At 33.5% G+C, this 20,095-nt stretch overlaps 1 protein-coding gene across 1 annotated transcript in view; it reads right to left on the bottom strand.

The window, feature by feature from the left end:
- Positions 1–20,095, bottom strand: part of LOC128640820 (vitellogenin-A2) — a 30,538-nt gene that overhangs the window by 1,307 nt on the left and 9,136 nt on the right. The window contains exons 10-34 of the mRNA XM_053693244.1: positions 19,712–19,837; positions 19,117–19,335; positions 18,392–18,615; positions 18,180–18,277; positions 17,557–17,681; positions 15,793–15,894; positions 15,585–15,704; positions 15,306–15,495; positions 15,133–15,226; positions 14,860–15,045; positions 14,445–14,592; positions 13,968–14,193; positions 13,705–13,877; positions 12,975–13,613; positions 12,629–12,679; positions 12,014–12,100; positions 11,717–11,929; positions 11,464–11,606; positions 10,850–10,988; positions 9,982–10,117; positions 9,706–9,892; positions 5,727–5,821; positions 5,532–5,629; positions 4,372–4,531; positions 3,563–3,724 (exon numbers count right to left, since the gene is read on the bottom strand). Coding sequence (XP_053549219.1) covers positions 3,563–3,724; positions 4,372–4,531; positions 5,532–5,629; positions 5,727–5,821; positions 9,706–9,892; positions 9,982–10,117; positions 10,850–10,988; positions 11,464–11,606; positions 11,717–11,929; positions 12,014–12,100; positions 12,629–12,679; positions 12,975–13,613; positions 13,705–13,877; positions 13,968–14,193; positions 14,445–14,592; positions 14,860–15,045; positions 15,133–15,226; positions 15,306–15,495; positions 15,585–15,704; positions 15,793–15,894; positions 17,557–17,681; positions 18,180–18,277; positions 18,392–18,615; positions 19,117–19,335; positions 19,712–19,837 — 4,141 coding nt within the window. The remainder of the gene's footprint in view (positions 1–3,562; positions 3,725–4,371; positions 4,532–5,531; positions 5,630–5,726; positions 5,822–9,705; positions 9,893–9,981; positions 10,118–10,849; positions 10,989–11,463; positions 11,607–11,716; positions 11,930–12,013; positions 12,101–12,628; positions 12,680–12,974; positions 13,614–13,704; positions 13,878–13,967; positions 14,194–14,444; positions 14,593–14,859; positions 15,046–15,132; positions 15,227–15,305; positions 15,496–15,584; positions 15,705–15,792; positions 15,895–17,556; positions 17,682–18,179; positions 18,278–18,391; positions 18,616–19,116; positions 19,336–19,711; positions 19,838–20,095) is intronic.

The following is a 20,095-nucleotide window of genomic DNA, read 5'->3' as shown; positions in this document are numbered from 1 at the left end:
AAACTACAAACTTTGAAACCTAATTGTCTAAATAAAGATTTTGATTGGTCTCTCTTTAGGTTAACATTCTATCTGATATAAATGTTTAAGATTGCCCGTACAGGCTAAAAATTCAAAATTTAAAATTGACATATAAGGTATTCAGAATGTTTGCACAAATTACATACATCAATATATTCTTGGGCTATCTGTATATATCCTTGTGCTGTTCATATCTTTTGTACCTGCATTTTTGTATATATGATGGTTACTATTCTGCTACTAGGATTATTTCTGGATTCTGTTTTATCATGATTGTTTTTGATAAAGCAAATGTAGCTTCTAATTTTTTAATTATATGTATAGGGACTGTATGTATATGTTTTAATTGCGCCTTTATGAAAATTTGTCAATACACATTATACACAGTGCTTGCTTAAGATAAGAAATACCATCTTTGAATGTTATAAAAATTGTCAGCATTAGATGGCGCTGTTGTACAATTAATGTCAGTTGATTTGCACCTGTGTAATTGTTTTACACCTGTTTACTTGTATAAAGGCAGTCTCTCTGCATACCCAGATAGACATGACTAAGGACCTAATGTAGGTCTGAAACGTTGTTTATTTTGTGGATCATGGAACAATAAAGGTCATTTTACTTTTAACGGCAAAGGCTGGAGCACCCTTTCTTTTGGAGTTTTATTTGTTAATTGCTGATATAATATGAGCCCCCACTGGCGCTCTGAGGAACTGCAGTATTTAAAATGCTAGTGCACTGAGAATATCCAGCTATCCTTCACATGCACATGTAAAGAAAAAATGTTGTCATTAAAATAGTTATCACTTTTAATGGAAGCAATTTTGCCAATTCATATATATTGCAAATATGTCTCTATTCACACATGTAATTCATTAATGTGCATTTACATTTTGCCCGGAATGTCCCTTTAATGAAGAATACAACATTTTAAGTACAAGAATCAACTCAAGATTAACTGCAAATGGACTAATGGTTTTATTTATTTATCTTATTAGGGTATTTCACTATGCATTGTGCTCTGTTAACATTATCTTGTCAGGGTAAAGGTCAATGACATAATATATATATATATATATATATATATATATATATATATATATATATATATATATATATATATATATATACGTAAATGAAATAATATAAAAAGGATGTGTGTATATATGAAGCCGTCTATTTTATCAGATGTGCTGTAGAATAGAAATTCTGATGTCAGGATTTAACTCAAAACCCCCTACAAGCTGATTTTGGCTAGGTAAATGCACGTTTATCAGGATTGGAAATCAGCATAGCCTTTTGAAGCACGACCCCTGCGGTGTAAAATACACAGACATTTTCCAAAAGGAACTAACTCAGTGACCATGCTCATTTGACTATATGCAGAGTTTTATGACTCTAAGACATTTGGTCTACCCCAATTTAATACAGTCACTTAGAGGAATGTTGGGGAAGTAATTTTGAAAGAAAACAGAGTTTGTGGCTTGAGACAGGACCAAAACCATTTGCTCCTTAATTAAAATTACAAGCATACCTTACCATCATACAGTTAATAAAAACATAAATGTCTAAGGCTGCTGATTTAGGAGATAATGAGATGGGAATTCACAGACTGGAATCAGGATACCATTTGTCTTCCAACTGAAAAGGTGTAATAGGATCTCAAAAGTAACATGTTTTATGAGAGTTTTCAGCATTTGCACTTAAGTGCAGGGGACCCCATGTAGTAAATGGGAGACAGGGAGTCTGAAGTTACTGAAAGGGCAGTGAAGGCCTTGGGAAACAAAAGACAGATGCTGAGGTGTGACTCTGAAACTCATTAAAACAGATAACAAATAAACATTTTTTTTCTCTCTCTTTGAATGCATGCCCCAGAATGTATTAAATATAGAAAGTTGGGAAATTGTCTAATTCTCTATTATTACATGGGTATTTGCTAAGCTGGGAGGTAACTGTTTTAGTCAGTCAAAAATGTTTAATAACCTCTGTGTTTTTAAGAATATAAATAAATATTTGTGGACCTAAAAGTAAATGATTAATAATACTTAATCTTATTTCAGATGGACCATAGACATGGACCATAGACAAATGAATGCTTAAACCATTTCTGATAATTGTTTCCATTTCTATTGCAGGCATCAATTCATATATGCAGAAATTGTCGGAGACATAGAACATATTATATTAAGTGAAAGAAAACATATTAGAATATATAAATGCCATTAATTTCAGAATAATTGGCAGTATAAACTAATATAATACAATATAAATAATGTTAGACACATGTCTCATATTAAAATGACCAGAGAGGTAATATAATATTACCCAGCTGCGATTGGTATTGCAAACTTATTAATATGAAGAAAATTATGGTAGTTATTATACATTTAAAGAAAGATGTTTAAATGTATAGCTGTATTTTTTTTTGTCATGCTGCATTTGTTTGTGCTGTCTAATTGTAATGCTGCCACCCGGTGTTGCCATGAGAGAACTACAGCCAGAAAGCTTTTTGGCTGTTGGAAATGGGATATTCAGATTATCCAATAGAGGGACAAGGTTTCGAAGGGCCACCCATATTTCACACCAATGATTACACTATATAGTGCTATGCAGGAAAAGGTGGAAGAAAGACTGGCTGCAGAGTTTTGTAACTGACTGAAACTGTTTTGCGTGGGACACAGTCAAACTATAAAAACAAAGTGGGCCATATTTCTCCTATTCCATTGCAATTACACTTATTTTATATGAGGTGTGAAAAATCTTGAAGCTGGATATCATTTTGGTAACGTATATATAGAGTATAAGAAAAGGGCTGCTAATTACATGTGATATTTTAAAGTCACTGCAGTTTAAAGATACAGTTTTCTGGGTTTTGTAAGATAAGTCATATGCATAGCCTTTACAGTTAATAGATTTAAAGAAGCAGTGTGTTTTTCAAGTTAGCATTTCACAGCCTAGGTATTGTTTAAATCTGTGTCTGGCTAAGTAACTCATCTATGCAAGTTCTGATATTGTCAGTTAATTTTGTATTAGGATAAATTGCAGTTAAATAGCATAATATATATATTATCCTATTGCCAAAGAGCACAGTTTAAAAATTGTATTGCTTGGATGTTAAAAGATTTGTAAATAAGGCTGGTGTTTAAGAGAAGCTGATATATTATTGCATAGCATATTTAAATAGTTTTCAAGCGCATATAATATTATTTCATATTTCTTTTATTGCAAATATATTTCAAAAATGTTCATGGATATTAACTAAATAAAAGAGTTCAGGTATTTATATTAATTGTATGGTCTAGTAGATGCATGGTTGATTAGGGTTTCTATTTTTAAGGAAAATTATTATAAGATTGTGTTTATAACCCTGCCATAAACTGATATATTATTTGGATAGCACTACTAAGATGTTCATAAATATACTGACAATCTAACCAAGATGTTTTTATTTCAAAGTTGTTTACTTGTTTTGGTTGTTGAACTACAATACTATGTAACAGCATAAATATAATTGTCTAGGGAATTAATGCAGCTTTAAACTTACCAGAAGGAAGACAGTGGAAACCAGTAGTGACCTCTGCAGTCTTAACTGGGGAACATCCCTTGAGACATTGTAAAACTGGACGAACTGAATAACATTTTGCATTTTCTCCATCAAGTCCTACTGGTTTGTCAAATTTCACCAGAGAGTGCTTAACTTTGCAGTCTACAAAACAATGTAATAATTTGTATGTGAATATTACATGTTATCATTAATTTAAAACTCTAAAATGTAAGAATGTTTCATGCAGTTATCCTTCTATACATTATTTTTTTCAGTAAATGAAACAAATAAAAAACTAAATTAAACAGATTTATTTCACCAAGTGCATTTCTCATTGTTGCTGTGTCCAAGTTCAAGAGATTCTACTATATCCTAGGTTGTGGTTATTTATTATTAAAATAACATTTTTGTATTTTATTTGCAATTGGTAGGTACACCTGTGAAGTAATATACCATTACTGTTTTCTTAAAAATAGGTTGGTGTTATCTATTGTCTTAGAAATAGAAATTATATATAGCATATGTTTAAAAAATACTATTTAACAGTTCTAGCATTTCAAAAGACAATATATTCCTTAAGGACATAAGATCCCTGAAACGTCAATAAATACTCTGACACTTTTTGTCTAAAATCCTTGTAAGTGCGTCATTCTGTTTACATACTTAATTCATTTTTGCACCCAGGTTGCGGGCTCTGGGAGGGTGGATTCGTTTTTTTAAATTTGTTTATATATATAATTAAATATTTTATTAGATCGATAGATAGATATTACAGATATATATTGCAGCAGTACATATACGTTATATACCTTCAGAGCATCTTTCTGAATTCAGAATCCATGAATGACCAAAGCTCACAACATCTTTGGCAACATAACCATCAGGTGTCTGGAACTCCTGTTCATTTTCATCATCATGGCGACCACACAATCCACAGGTCTTGGCTTTCATCCAAATAGCAGTTCTTACCTATATATTTACAAACATTGTTTGATGAATTTTAAATGTCATAAGTCTAGAATTAAGGATGTGAAAAGGATAGTTTTACAATAATTGACAAATTTAAGGCCATAATTATCTTGACCTCTTGTATTTAATACATATTTTCTTTCCAGATATGAATAAGTAAGACTTTTTCATGATGTCCTTTTTAATGTATATATATATATATATATATATATATATATATATATATATATATATATATATATATATATATATATATATATATATATATATATATATATACTGTATATGGAAATATTGAAGTTAATGGAAAAATTAAATTTAGTAAAAGCTATAATGTGATATAAAGTTGATGGGTAGGGTGTGATGGACTAATTCTCTATGGCACCTTTTTACAGAAATGTTAGCTAATGCATTCCATGAGATAAAGTAGTAACAAATACAATAAATTAATTGAAAAAAAAATAATAATCCTGCAATATGTATGAAGTCTGTCCAATTAATCATGCTTACACTATTGATATGTGTATGGGAAAACTAGATGGGTTTTCTGGAAGTTATGTGTGTCCAAATCCATGTTATAGTTGACTTAGGACAATTAGAAAACATACCAATTCTAAGTAAAATTTATTTTATTGGATGCCACAGGACATACATAATTTAGAACTTTAACATTACTCATCCCTTAATGAGACTTATTGCCCAATCAGGATCTTGGATCTTGAAACTTATGCTGCTGTGACGTTGTACACCAATGAGCAAATACATGTTCCATTATCACTTTAAAGGATGTGTCTTTGTTTCTAAAACAAAATCTAGTTCAAACTAAAGCAAGCTATAAGCTGTGTAACATACTCAGAATAGATATCTACAGACATCATTCATTTTATGAAAGATTCCTTTACCATGCAGAAAATCTTCCTGTACAAAACATTCATCTAATGAAGTATATTTTACATAATAAAAAATATGATGCTTGGACTTTTATGTTATAAACAATTACCTTGATATTTTCACCATCATAATGAAGAGCTTCAATACCATATTCTGGGGCTAATACAGACACACCAGTTTCCTCCTTAAGAATCAGGACAGATGGATCTGAAAACAGATAAAGATCATATTTTATCTCTAATTACATATCCTTAGGATAATTCTTTTTAATGCTTAAACTGTTTAATGTTTTTTGGATTCTTACCAGCATGTGATCTATATGGAAGGTTTTCTTCAGATAACTCTACACCATTTATTTTCATTTTCAGATTGTTCTCTACATAATATAAGTCGATGTCACTACATAGACATAAGCAAATATATATCAGTATTGAGGAATTAAAACCAGATATAGATATGTAAAAGATATATTTACATAAGACAACCATATATAATGTTGTTTAGTGTTTTGTTGCTAGTCCGTTATATTGAAAATCCAAAAAGGGTAAGATATAGGTGTAGTTTGATTAATTGTGGTGATATTTGATGGCACTACGGTTACTGTGTATTCGGAGCAAACTAACCATTCAGAAAATATTAGTTGACCTTTATTAGAAATGTAGACATACTCATTGATTCTTAGGACCTTCAAACATTTGCTCTTTATATAGTTTCTATTTGTCCTACAACAAACTAGACAGTTACCCTCATAGTCTTCTTACCTGTTAGAAATTGCAGAACCCAAAATGTTTACAAATTTAGGACATCTTAAAGGCAAATGTTGGTCTATTTACTTTTTAAACATGTTTTTGTTTATGTGCCTGCCTTGTCCCCTTACCTGGCATCTGGTCATTCTGGTATCCTCACTCAGCTGATGAAGATTTGACAAAAAATCCATAGCCCAGTTAGTAGACATTTTATATCATTAAGTAGATATGAGGAGTGGATGGATCCATATGACCAGATATAGATTGAAGAGAGATAACATAAAACCACCCAATTTAAAATCATATAATAAAAACAAGCTTTTAATTATGTCCCTTTCAAGAAAAGACATCTACCAATTTGTCAGGATCAGAGAAAGGTTCATGAGTGTGTAAACCATGCATTTTATGGTTTATAAAACAAGTTCTACTTGCAATGTGGAAGATGTGGTCAGATTAACAGCAATCATCTTTTTCCATGTGTAATTGGTAAGCCAGAATGATCATACTTAAAATTTGACCCTTTTCTGGCTTTTGTAGGACTGTCTTGCACATCGATTGTCTTCAAGTATGCAGCGTTACAAGCACTGTCAAAGAACTAGTCTATGTATCTCACTATCCTGCAGCTAAAAAAGACCTATAAAAAAGTACAGGAAAATAGAAGCCATATATTTTCTTAATATCTTAACTTTAGTCAGTAGAATTTTTCTGACAATAGACTGTTTAAATGCATGAGCATGTTTGCTATTGATCTCCATATAACTTCGGACCTATGAAGACTGGGTTACAATTCTGTAAGATTTTTAAATAAATATCTTTAGAAATAAATGATCAAATTACTGGCTCCACATAAATCTAAAACATTAACATAGTACATTTCAAATACTGACACCCAAAGATACTCATTCCATATGATACCTTTAGGAGTGACTTATGAAAAGTATCATTTTTCTAATTCTCAGACAGGACATGATTCCTCAAAAAGCAAACCATGTTTAATGGAAATCATAAACTCACAACTACCAAGTCTTTAGAGCAAAAGCCATCCAAAATGTAATTGAAAAGAATAACTTTATAATCTGAACTACAAACAATTTTCAGCACAAAAATGTGCACACAAGATAATATACTAAAAACATTTTACCAACTTTTCATTTTTCTGTTTATTTTTCTATAGTCTGCCCATTTTTTCATCTTTAATACCAAAGATATCAAGCCATTCTATTTTTCTCCACTGCCCTGTAAAACTACATATCAAAAACAATGTTAAGGTTCTTTCTTGTCCCAAAGTATGTATCTAAACAACAAAATAAAGCACTGAGACTTCCAATCCTGCCAGTTCCTAAGGCAACTACTCTATGTACCTGATGCCAAGGACGTCTTTGCTAAAGCTGCTAATCTTCCCGTACCAGGGGGCACTACGTATTTGGGCATTCCACGCCTTCTGACACCTTGTTCGGAACCAACTGCCATATTGTATTCCACTGAAAATGACACAAAACATCAGCAGTTGGATATCACATTACAGAAACGAGCCTGTAAATGTTTCTTTTTTTAAATAAATATAAGAAACCCAAATGTCTCAGAAGCTTTACTCATGGAAGCTGACTTGAAGACAATTGGTACAACTCAACGAGATGTTCCCTTATAAAAAAATATTTTAGACAGTATGTTGGCGTATTTTGCCCATTTCCTTCAAGTTTATAAACTAATAGAAAGATAGTCTTAAATATTGTTGGAGCAAAATGCTGCTCGATGTGATTTAGATTATTAAATTCAAACTTCTTTCTCTGTTCCTTGGATACCAAAATATGAAAAAAGGGAAATGCTTTGTGTTCAGCAATATGAAAAGGCCCATCATCTATGTTAATCTAATTCCTTCAATATCTTTTTTTATCAAGAGAACTATTTATTTTTTCCGGTAGCTTCTATCTTCAGAATAGTTCCTCAGTTCTCACATTTGTTTCATCCTTTGCTTTCTAAAACGTTGCGTATGAAACAACAATTTGCAGTGGACATATCTGTATGGGTTCCAGTTATAAAAACATTTTTGTATTCTTTAAACAGTGCCCAACCTGAATATATACATTCTCCAATCATCAAAGCCAAATATCCACTCCACAAAAGCCTACATAACATAAATTACCCAAATAACATACACCTGATATATAACAAACACATATCTTTCAGATGACTTTAAGTTCACTTCTACAAACTAAGCTATACATTTCATGTTTTATTATATGAGGCTATGGTTTCATGCGATTTTAGCTTTTATCAACATATTATCCTTATGAACAACAGGAAAAAATCATAATGATCTCTCCAAGCATTATTTGTTATTTTCAAAACCAAGTTCACATTAAGTGCATCCACACACTTGACTCATTGAGAGTCAGATACCAAAAAATACATATTTTAAATTAATTGAAAATACTTAGATATCAACAGCTTTAAAAATACTAACTAATGTTCCAAAGGGTACTCATTTCTACCACTCTCCAATCATATTTGCCACCAATTTGTACCCTTTTATTAAAGGTAAAAATTATTACCTGCTATGGCTCCATTTTTGGGTGCCCCAGTAATCAAAATATGCAGAAGTGTTTGCTTCCACAAGAGTCCACTGTGAAATAACCGTTAAATGTTTGCTAAATATATCCATCACCAGGGACTGGTGCAAAAAAAAAAATGGAGAATTCTTCTTTGCATTGAGCTTAAATTTTGATTCCATATGGACAAGTCAACCTAAAGCTCCCTAAAGAATGTATTAAGGAAAACATCCAGGCACTGAAACACAAATTCATAGAGGATAGAGAATAAACCCCCTACTTTACAATGTAAGGTCTAAATAATCTCAAAGATTGTTTGTGATTTCCCTCTGTGTCAGCAAGTTTTAAATCATCTTACCCCAAGAGTCAATTGAGTTAATTGTCAGTTTTAATGCCCAATAATGTAGAATATTAATAAAGCCTTATTTTTGATTTGCAATTGTTAGGTACAGTTGTGAAGTAATATACCTTTACTTTTTTCTCAAAAAATATGTTGATGTTATCTATTGTCTTAGAAATAGACAGTATAAATAGCATATGTTTAAAAAAATACTATTTTATGTTTGTAATTTTTGTTGTTGTTCTTCTCAGTTGAGGTTAGTGGTTGTGCTATCCAATGAGGCAATACAATTTAGCCATTTGTAATTCAACATTTTTTTTAGCTACTAGCTACAATATTAATGAAGCTCATGGTCAAGAGCACTGTGTTTATTCTGTGTTAAAATTGAGGCAAATAACCTATTCCACTGGTACCTGCATCTCTAATTATGGAGCAATGCCATTTGTTATTTTACTTATACAGATTTAAGGATCATTAATAAAAGTATTGATACCATATTGATATAGCATACTGTGTCACTATTACTAAGCTTTAGGAGAATGTGTTAGATGAGTGTATGTGCTGCTGAAGACTATTTAGAATCAAGAAATACTGAAGCAGATGCTAGTAACAGTGTGATCATTAGCCACCTGAAGTTGTTATACTTACTAAGTGCCAAGATTAATATTTATGTCTTTGTTTAAAGTGGAGTCTTTTGAGTTTTTCATTGTCACCAAAAATTTCAATTCAGGGCTGCAGTCCTGCACCAGAACATGGGAACATCTTTCAGGCGAAGCATAGGCTAAGTTGACCCCATTGAATGTTTGGATTTGGCTTTGAGAGACCTTACATTGACCTAGGAAGTACGAAACATAATGTATATGCAAAGTTATCTAGTTATATTATGTATGAAAGTAGTTGAATTTATAACATTGCTTATTCTACCTTGCAAAGACTCCATAATTACACGTGGTGCTTCTGAGAACATATTCCATGTTGGTGCTTGCAGGACTTCTTGCTGCATATGATGACCAACAGGGATGGACACTGGGATTTTCATACCTCGGTAATACATTGTAAACTGCAATTGTAATAAGTAGTAAACACATGTGAAAAAAAAATATTATAATAACTAAACTATGATGAATGCCATAAAAAATAAATTCAATTGTGTGTGTATAATATATATATATATATATATATATATATATATATATATATATATATATATATATATATATATATATATATATTAAAATAACAAGAGTAGAACAATGATACTTTTTATTGGACTAACTATACATTTATAAGATGACAAGCTTTCAGAAGAGTGTCTTCCTTTTTCAAGTCTGAAGCAATACTGACCAATTTGATAGAATTTACAGATTATATCTTAAAAGACAGACTAAAAAGACAGAAAGTGTTACAGAGGTCTGAATGCAGGGGGAGGAGGGGTGTCATAAAAATCATGATGGGGGTTTAGGAGACAGGCAGATAGTGTCAGTAAAAGATTACAGGCATATCAGGATTATCCAACATAAAGTTCAGGAGTCACAATGCATCTTTTTAATTCCTGCCTTGTCTGTGTGGATCTAATGTATATATGAATGGATCCATGTTTACTTACATATTTGTGGAAGATATTTTACTAGTGAGTTGCTCAGTTGAAGCTTGTTTATACAGAAGTATATAATTTTGAAGAATCCCTAAGATAATTTACTAAATTTGGAAAATGGTCCCTCATTTGAAAAGGTTGGGTATCGATGATGTATTAAGTAACATTATTTATTGTGAAATAAAAGTATGTATTTACCCAAGGCACTTGGACAAGAACATCAAGAGTCCTAGGAGAACTTAAGGACAGAACAAGTTTTGCTTGACGCTGAGAGTTTTTCTTTAGCTTCTCGGAAAATCCAAGCATATAAGCAGCTCCGGGAACAAACTGGGAGACTCTAAAAATTAAATGAATGAATTAATACATGAATGAACCATCAATATGAGCCCTTGAAAACAAGCAATTGTATCCCAAAAATGTATTTGGTACATTTTAACATAATATATAGGACACTGGATCCTATTTCCACTGTTTGATTATAATTTTAAATTAAAACTTGACAGGTGATTTTATTCTGCAAAGTTCCTTTACGGACCCGTTGTTTGCATGTCAAAGACCAAAGTTTTTCTTTGACTGTTGATTTTTTTAAGGAAAGTGTGCCATTCAACAAGGAAGAGAGCCAATAGGCTCCCTTGCAAATTCATTATGATCTGGGCTGTGAAAAACAGTTCAAGTCTCATGAAAAAAAATGTGCAGAGAAGCCTACCTGTACATGAATATTCCTCATTATGTTCCTTAAAGGACCATTGTCAGATAGGCAGGTTAAGATTACCCATAACAATCTAAAATGGATGCTGCTTATATAAACTTACTTTCGACTAAATGATTTCAGTTTTGATGGAATTTTAGGCCAGTTCACAGTCATCTTCATTGCAGGCTGATTACCAAAATGACCGGTTTGTGCTTTCAGTTTAATCTTGTAGTCTTGACAATTCTGGCCCCATTTGAGACTTGCCTATGAATGCAAAGTAGAGAAAAAAAATGTTGTATTGCAAAAAATGGTATCATGTTGTTCTTTGTAAGTTAGGCAATGCTAAATGTATATGTATGTATTTTAATATTTACCTCAGCTTGATGAGGATTAACAACAATGCCATCAAAGCAAGCTCTCCATCTGCTTGTTCTTTGGATATCCACAATAAAGGCTTGTACTTGAGGCTTAGAGCTTGAGTAATCTGCATAAGTGATTATCTGGAAACCTTGCTCTTTGTTATCATTTCTTATAGCCCGTGCCGTGATAACCAGAACAGGGGGTTTATTGTCACCCATGAATTTCCTCTAAAAAAAAAAAAAATGATTACTGGTGTTTTAGGTGAAATAACCATTTGACTGTGGTGTTATACTGTAGGTCATAAAACTTACTCTCTGTTGTACAGCGGAAGCTCTGCTGCTGGAAGATGACGATGAAGATGATGATGAAGAAGACTGTGAACCTTGTTTACCAGTATTCTGTAAAATGTATCAAAATAAACTTTAAAAAAATGTTACTGCAACTCCAAGGGGTATATTTATGAAAGTGCGAGTGGACATGATACGATGTAGCGTATCATGCTCGCTGCACATTGATAAATGCAGACAGCATACGGCCGCTAGCAGGGGGTGTCAATCAACCCGATCGTATTTGATCAGGTTGATTTCTGTCCACAGCCTCAGAGCAGGTGAACAAGTTATGGAGCAGCGGTCTTTAGAAAAAAAGGTCATCAAAACTCCATATGGAGCTTGATAAATCAGCCCCCAAGTGTTCATCAGAAATATTTAAAAGGTGTAGTCCTATGTTATATGTATATGCAAAGATAATTTGTTGTTACTGTCTAATTAGCATCCATTAAATTAATTTTAATCCACACCAAAATGCAGAATAAAAAATAACAAAGTCTTTAACTTGATTGTAACACATTATAATTTGCCAAATGGGAATTTAAATAGTAGATTGAGGTGTCCAGGACATAGAACAGAATTATATTTTTAAAAACTTACTTTTTGTCTGTTTGCTGGATTGAAGCGAAGATTGTAAAATTGTCTATGCTTCTAAAAAAAAAAAAAAAAGTCCAGATTTGTATAAGACACATAATGGAAACAGTTTTAATTACATCATTATCAAAACGCATGAGGAATAAACTTCTAGGCTCCAAGATTTTATTTGTTAAAATATTATACTGGTGATACCACTTTCAAATCTTTCAAAGTATTCTAATAAATAATATTTAATAATTGTTAATTGCATAATTATTAGTTAATTATTTAATAATCAATAGACGATTATTGCATAAATATAGTTATTGTTAATTAAATTGTTGTAATCATAGAGTAGAGTGTAACTCACCCTGTCCTTAGACAGCTGTTGACTGCTGCTTTCTGAACTGCTGCTGCTACTACTACTGCTGCTGCTGCTGCCTGTTTGTTTGTTTCCTTTGTTTGGTTGCTGCTGATGGTGTTGTTGTTGGTGTCTTTGTTTGCTGCCTCTAACAGAGCTGCTGCTGCTGCTGCTGCTGCTGCTGCTGCTGCTGCTGCTACTCTGTTTGCCTCTGTGTCTATGTCCTTGTCGATTGCTGCTGCTGCTGCTGCTACCACTGCTGCTGCTACTGCTGCTGCTTTCACTACTGCTACTACTGCTTTGACTCTTGGCCCTTCTATTATGCCCGGGATTTTGGTTATTTTTGTTTTGTTCCTGGTTGCTGCTTGATTCACTGCTTGAGCTTCTTTGTTGATGGCCATGTTGCCCTCTCTGCTTATCTCTCCGGTTTGACATAGAGGATGAAGATGATGAAGAAGAAGATGATGAAGAAGATGATGAAGAAGATGAGGGTGAAGATGATGAAGAAGAGCTGGAGCTGCTCGATGGACCAGGTCTCTTAGCCTCTACAATTTCATCAACTACCTGTCTAGAATTATGATGTTTTTGCTGTTGGTTTTGTTGTTTTCTGTCTTGTCTCTTCCTCTGACGTAAGCTTCCATTTCTGGACTGTATATATAGAAATAATAGTATATAAAAACATACTTCTCCAAAAAGTTAACAATTGGTCCAAAGTCAACCTGTTCACAAATTCACTTACCATAAACTCATCATCTAATCCTAAAATCTTTTTCAGTCTTATTTGGACTTCTGAGTCTTCAAGCTGTTCATCTTCATTTTCTTCTACTTTTACCAGGGCATTGATCTTAGAAGCAGCTTTTGGTCCAGTTGTGATTTCAAGCTGCAGTTTTTCAATTGGTGCATCAGTGCGAGCTGTGTAACATACACAATCAAAATCTTACATAACTTCTTGATTCATATATTTATGACAAGCAACTTAATTTCTGTTGAGTAGCACTGTACCTGGTTTCATTGTGACTTTGAATTCATGTTCTCCAACAGCCTGATATAGAGGAGAATTTCTGAGAAAAGCAGCATTTTGTTGTTTAGCATCAAAGCATATTTGGAAGCCAAAATTTTTAGCTTTAACACAATAATGATATGATGCAATACGTCTTTGTGAAGACTGGTGTTGTACTACTTCTGCAGAATAGGCATATTTCTTGGATACAATTTCTGAGGACACATCCTACAAAGGATAACAAGTAAAGAAATGTTATACAAATAAACTAGAAGCAAGTGTGACCCTTTCTATGAGCCATATAAGAATACAAAGATAGATAGAAAGATAGATAGATGATAGATGGCTATATAGATAGATAGATAGATAGATATAGATAGATATAGATAGATAGATAGATAGATAGATAGATAGATAGATAGATATGAAGTATAATCATTAAAACACTGATTTTATAATATACTTTTTGTGTTCATTACCATCATGCTAGCTCCTTCTGCTGAAGCTTTTCCTGTTGTCTCAAAGTGTTTCTTCTGAATGTCTGGCTCTGCTCCTCTTGGCAAAATTGGTGTCTTTTTGGCTGTGTCTAGTTCTTCCACATTTCTTGTGAAAGCAAATGCCTGAGTCCTAAGGAAGATAATGAAATATAATACAACCTTAGAAACAAAAATCTCTATATTTCCCTGATTGTAACTTAAACCTATAATTGTGCTGCTCAAAGCTAGAGTACAGTTAGCTATGCACAAATGTTCCTGTAAAGTAAACCCATATTTCTTTACACTTAGCCTTTCCATAATAAAAATTAAATTACTTAGACATTAATAAAGAAAATGTAGCTGTCATTGAAAGAAATGTTTGATAGTTATTTGGAGTAGTTGATTAAATTTCAATTACCTTACTACAACAAGGTCATCTTCTTGCTGGCATGGTGATGTTTCAATTTTAAAATTTTTCTCTTTCATATCAAGACGAGCAGACAATTTTGCAGGTAGGTTTGTACGTAGCCTGGCATGGAATTCAAGACCACTCTGAATCAAGTGGGTATTCACTCCCATAGTTGCCACTGCATGCACTAATAAACTGCAAGAGAAATTAATATAATTTAGATTTACAATAAATTATGCATTCCTAAAATTCCTATAATGAAAAAAATATGACTTTTGTTACCTTGGGTTTAAATCAGTACGAAGTTGCACTTGAGATTCCAAGAGCTGTGAAACGCTAAAATCCGAAGATGGAGTTGGAGTAACCTTTACATCATCTGAACAAAAGTACATTAATAAGTCATCATGAGAAATTAACAAGAACATTGGCACTAAATATTAAACATCATGACTTACTTGAGATGGCTGCATGGACAACACCGCAAGTATATAAGCTAAACTCTGCAGGAAAACCAACAGATGTGGGAACAATGTGTCGAACTTCTGTGGCAAGCAATGCATAGGCCCATTGTCCAGCAAACCCTCCAAGAAGCTTGTTCATCACATTCTTGACAACTGTATGTCTTTCAGCTGGCTCATTGAGTGCCTAAAACATACAGTAAAAAAAAGTTTTTAGCTAAAAAAAAATGCAGTGATGTCAACAATTACACAAAGTAGACATGTATTTCTGGATACCTGTATAATGGTTTGAATGACTTCTTTGTTTACTTTAGAGAAAGAAAGTTCTTGACCATATATCTTGATATAGCCAGACATAAGAAGATCTTGGGAAGGCAGTGATTTAAATCGCAATAGCTATTAAAAAAAAAAAAAAAAAAGATTATTCACACCATTAAAGATACATTCTATAGGGAGAAAAAAAAGTATAAAACATAATTCTCACTGTTTTCACAATCTGCATGATCTTCTTGCGCATTGGGTACTCCGAAAAGGGAACGTTCTGTTTTCTGAGCATTTCCTCTAGTCCTTCTCCTCTGATCCCAATCTACAGAAAAACATTGTAATGATGTTTATATATGGGGGCTGATTTGCTAAAGTGCGGACGGACATGATATGTTGTAGCATATTATGTCCGCCGCAGATCGATAAATGACAAAAGCATACGCTGTCGACATTTGTCATTGCACAAGCAGTTCTGGTGAACTGCTTGTGCAATGATGCTCCCGGGAAGATTCACAACCAATCGGCCACTAGCAGGGGCTGCCAATCAGCCCGATCGTATAAGATTGGGCGGATTGAAGACCGCAGTCTCAGAGGCAGTGGTTAAGTTATGGAGCAACAGTCTTAAGACCGCTGCTTCATAACTACTGTTTCCGGCGAGCCTGAACGCTCGCGTGGAAACAGGGGCATCAAAGTCCATTCGGAGCTTGATAATTCGGCCCCTAAGAGTGTAATTGCATAACACACCAATTATAATGAGTTATCACAATATTTAAGGTTGTTTTTTTAACCTCCAACTTCAATCCCTTTTATTTTCTATATGTTGTCCCTGATTAAATAATTTAATAAATAAACTTATTTATTTTTCACACATTTCTACTAATTGGGTTTTATGCCAACTTTGATTAAATTACATAAATATAATGTACACTTTTTATTTATTTTTCTCTCATTTTACTAATAATAATGGGAAGCTTTCATTTTCAACTTTTTTTTCCCTCTCCCTCTCTCTCTCTCTCCCTCTTTATCTTCGCTAGCTCCTAGTTTTCTCTTGATTTATTATTTTTCTATTTATTTATTCTAAAAATGAAAAAAGTGTAAATGGCATGAATAAATGCAGAACTAATTTGTGCTAATTTATTATTGTGTTTTCTATAGTTTGTCAATAATCTCTCTTGGTGATAAAAAAAAGAAGCTCCATAGTTTGGCAACTGAAATTTTGTTTTTGTATTCAGTCAGATTTTTGATAATGTACACCATCATATATTGGTCCTTATTCATGGAAGTGGGAGTTTATTTAAAGGGGCATAATACTCATATGCTAAATCACTTGAAACTGATGCAGTATAACTGTAAAAAGTTGACAGGAAAATATCACCTGAGCATCTCTATATAAAAAAGGAAGATATTTTACCTCACAATCTCCTCAGCTCAGCAGAGTAAGTTCTGTGTAAAAAGTTATACTCAGCTGCTCCCAGCTGCAGGTAAAAAAAATAAAAATATGAAGAAATGAACTGCAGCCAATCAGCATCAGCAGTGTTGAGGTCATGAACTCTTTTACTGTGATCTCATGAGATTTTACCTAACTCTCATGAGAATTCATATTAAGCTTCCTTTAGCCTGAATAGGGAAATAATATGAGAGTGCACGAGGCTCATCCCCTTAGCTGTCCCAGGACAGACATACTAATATGCTGCTTAGAAATCCTTTACAATCCGATGTGGCTACTGAGGAACTTTTGAGGTAAAATATCTTTCTTTTTTACATAAAGATGTTCAGGTGATATTTTCTAGTCAGCTTTTTACAGCTATGCTGCATCATTTTCAAGTGTTTAAACATTTGGGTATTATGTCCCTTTTAAATTCATGCACATTCCAATGTGTGTGTGTGTGTGGGGGGGGGCTGAAAAGCAGCACAGAAATACTGTAGTTACATTTGATTTTGAAGATTACCCTGGGCCTTGCCCCAAAGGCAATTTAGAATTTACCTCTATGATATCAGTTGCTCCTCCCGCAACATATGTTCTGATTTTAGCGAGAATGAACACAGGGAACATGGTATTTGCACTATTCATAATGTAGACTTTGGCAGCAGCACCAGCCATTAGAGAATCTATGAGAAGACACCATAAATATTTATGAAACAGTAGATATAGTAGATTAATGCAAAACAAATATGCTGCACTATACATGAGGAACCGTGATCCACTAAGCAGATCAGTAAGGAAATGATTATTTGTAATGATTTGTATAAACATCTATGATATCTCAGCCAAGGAATAAAATAATGACTAACATACAAATACATCATATTAGCAAACACACAACAAAAATAAAAAGGATAAAAAAAGGACAAAATATAAGTAGATCAGTCCATTACATAGAAAGATTTCAAAAATGCACACTGGCATTAAGGAATCAAATATATCAATAAAATATAGAAAAGCTTCAGAGTGTATCTGAGGGCTAAATTAGCAAATTATATTTACACAAGGCTGGATAAAATGACTCAGTACATTTTTTATCTACATGAAGTAAAACATAATGGCTCCAAATTAAAGATTTTAAACCATGTAAAGATAACTAGGAATGTTTTTATGCACCTACTTACATTTGAAATGATCTACTCGATAAACTTTGCTGTATCGGAATCCTAATTTGTCAATAGCTGGATTCATTATCTTAAGGGCAACACTGCAAGCTGCAGCCCTAGATATAAAACAGATATCATAAATATGGAAGTTTATAACAATAAGTATTTCTTATTATTATATGTATAATCTGATTGGAATGAAAAACAACCATTGTTACTCTTGTACTCACAGGGGTTCAAGATGTGGCACTCTGCTTCTGGACAAGGCCTTTATTTGGTTGAATGTAAAACTTGCAAGTTGCAAATTTATTTTGCTCTCCTTTACCACCACATTGGCAATGGTTGTTACTAAAGCCAGACCTGGCTTAGTCTCAAACAATGCCAAACATGCCATCTGTCGGACTTCTGTACGTGCATTGCGGTTCATGAAGACCTGGAGTAGGATTTCTTGCACCTAAGATAGTAAGAAAACAACATTGCACCAATATATTAATAGGGGATATTTAATTCAAATATTCTTTTTGCACTCCTATCACTGTGCCCAAAACTTTATTCTTTCCTCCTCTCTTACTACCTCCTCACATTGCCACCTACAGGAAGTTTCTATAACTGCACTTATTTTCTGGAATTCTATACCTCGACCCACTTGCCCCCCAGACTTTCAGAGCTTCATGTGTTGCCTAAAACACTAGTGTTAAGGAATACATACCACTTACACTAACTGAGTTCTCTTATTTATCACCTTAGTTCCCTCTCCCTATCTTATAAACCCCTCATTTCTACTTTTAGCATGTAAGCTGAAAAGCCCACCAGTCCTGTACACCACAGTCACACAGAAGGAGCCATATCAAATGATCGTCTATCCTTTCCTCATTTTGTATCTGATTTTTGCTAGTTTTCCAATGGCAACATCACTGAAGAAAATGTTACTGCTTTAGAAATAAATATCACTTACTTTTCTTTGATCTTGTTGGGCAATGTTTCTCAGAGCCATGACAGCATCAGTCTGAATCCTGACTGGGAGCTGGGAAGCAGCAGAGGAAAAGCCGGGCAAGAACTTCTGGATCCGTTTGATACTTTGAGGTTGCCCTGCATTACCCAAAGCCTTTAGTGCCAGGGAGATATCCTCTTCATGTGCCTTGCTGTGGGCCTCAGCCACTAAATCATGGAGGGGCTAAAATAGAATGGAATGAACTATAAGAAGCAATGAGGACAACATTGATCCACAGATTCCCAAAATATGCAGACAGTAGGGCAGAAAATGGGAGGAGATTTGCCTGGTTCAACCTAATGAAAATATTTTATGTGAATGGGAGTAACAATAATTTATGATTTTTCTATACAAATTAAAAATACCTAAGCTGGAATTAATAACTATCACAAGTCTAACACAACAAATTCATATTATTATCCTTCTGTTAGCTAGCCACTGTAATTAGAATTTTCAATTATAATCAGTTAAAACAGTCAAATGTGTGTTCTAGAAAGCACAGCAGGATTACTATTAGGATTGGCCTTGCCTTTGTTACACAACATTAACAAATACTCACCTCTAAAGCTGCTTCTGGACAGCCACTCAGATGTTCACAGTACTTATTCACCATGGAGCCATAAGCAAGGATTGCAGCTTTGTACACTTGACGATATTTCTGTATCTTTGGATCTTTTACTAATTCCTACAACACCGAAACAAATAGTTAATAGATGTTCTACAAAGAAAATGTTTGTAAATGCACAAATTGGGCCCCATGTACAAAGCAGATGTGGACGAGGTTCCCAACTTCAGAATTTGTCCGCCCAGTTTCACAGTGAATCGGCAACTTACACTGTATGTCTGCTGCCCATATGTACCTTTACACACTCAAGTGGGTAATGAATCCTCCTTCTCTCGTGTGACTAATCATGTGAGAGAAGGGCCTGTCAATCACCCAAAA

This window comes from Bombina bombina, chromosome 10 (genome assembly GCF_027579735.1).
Source record: "Bombina bombina isolate aBomBom1 chromosome 10, aBomBom1.pri, whole genome shotgun sequence".
Lineage (NCBI taxonomy): Eukaryota > Metazoa > Chordata > Amphibia > Anura > Bombinatoridae > Bombina > Bombina bombina.
The sequence above is the reverse complement of the archived record's forward strand: the minus strand, read 5'-3'. Positions and strand labels throughout refer to the sequence as shown.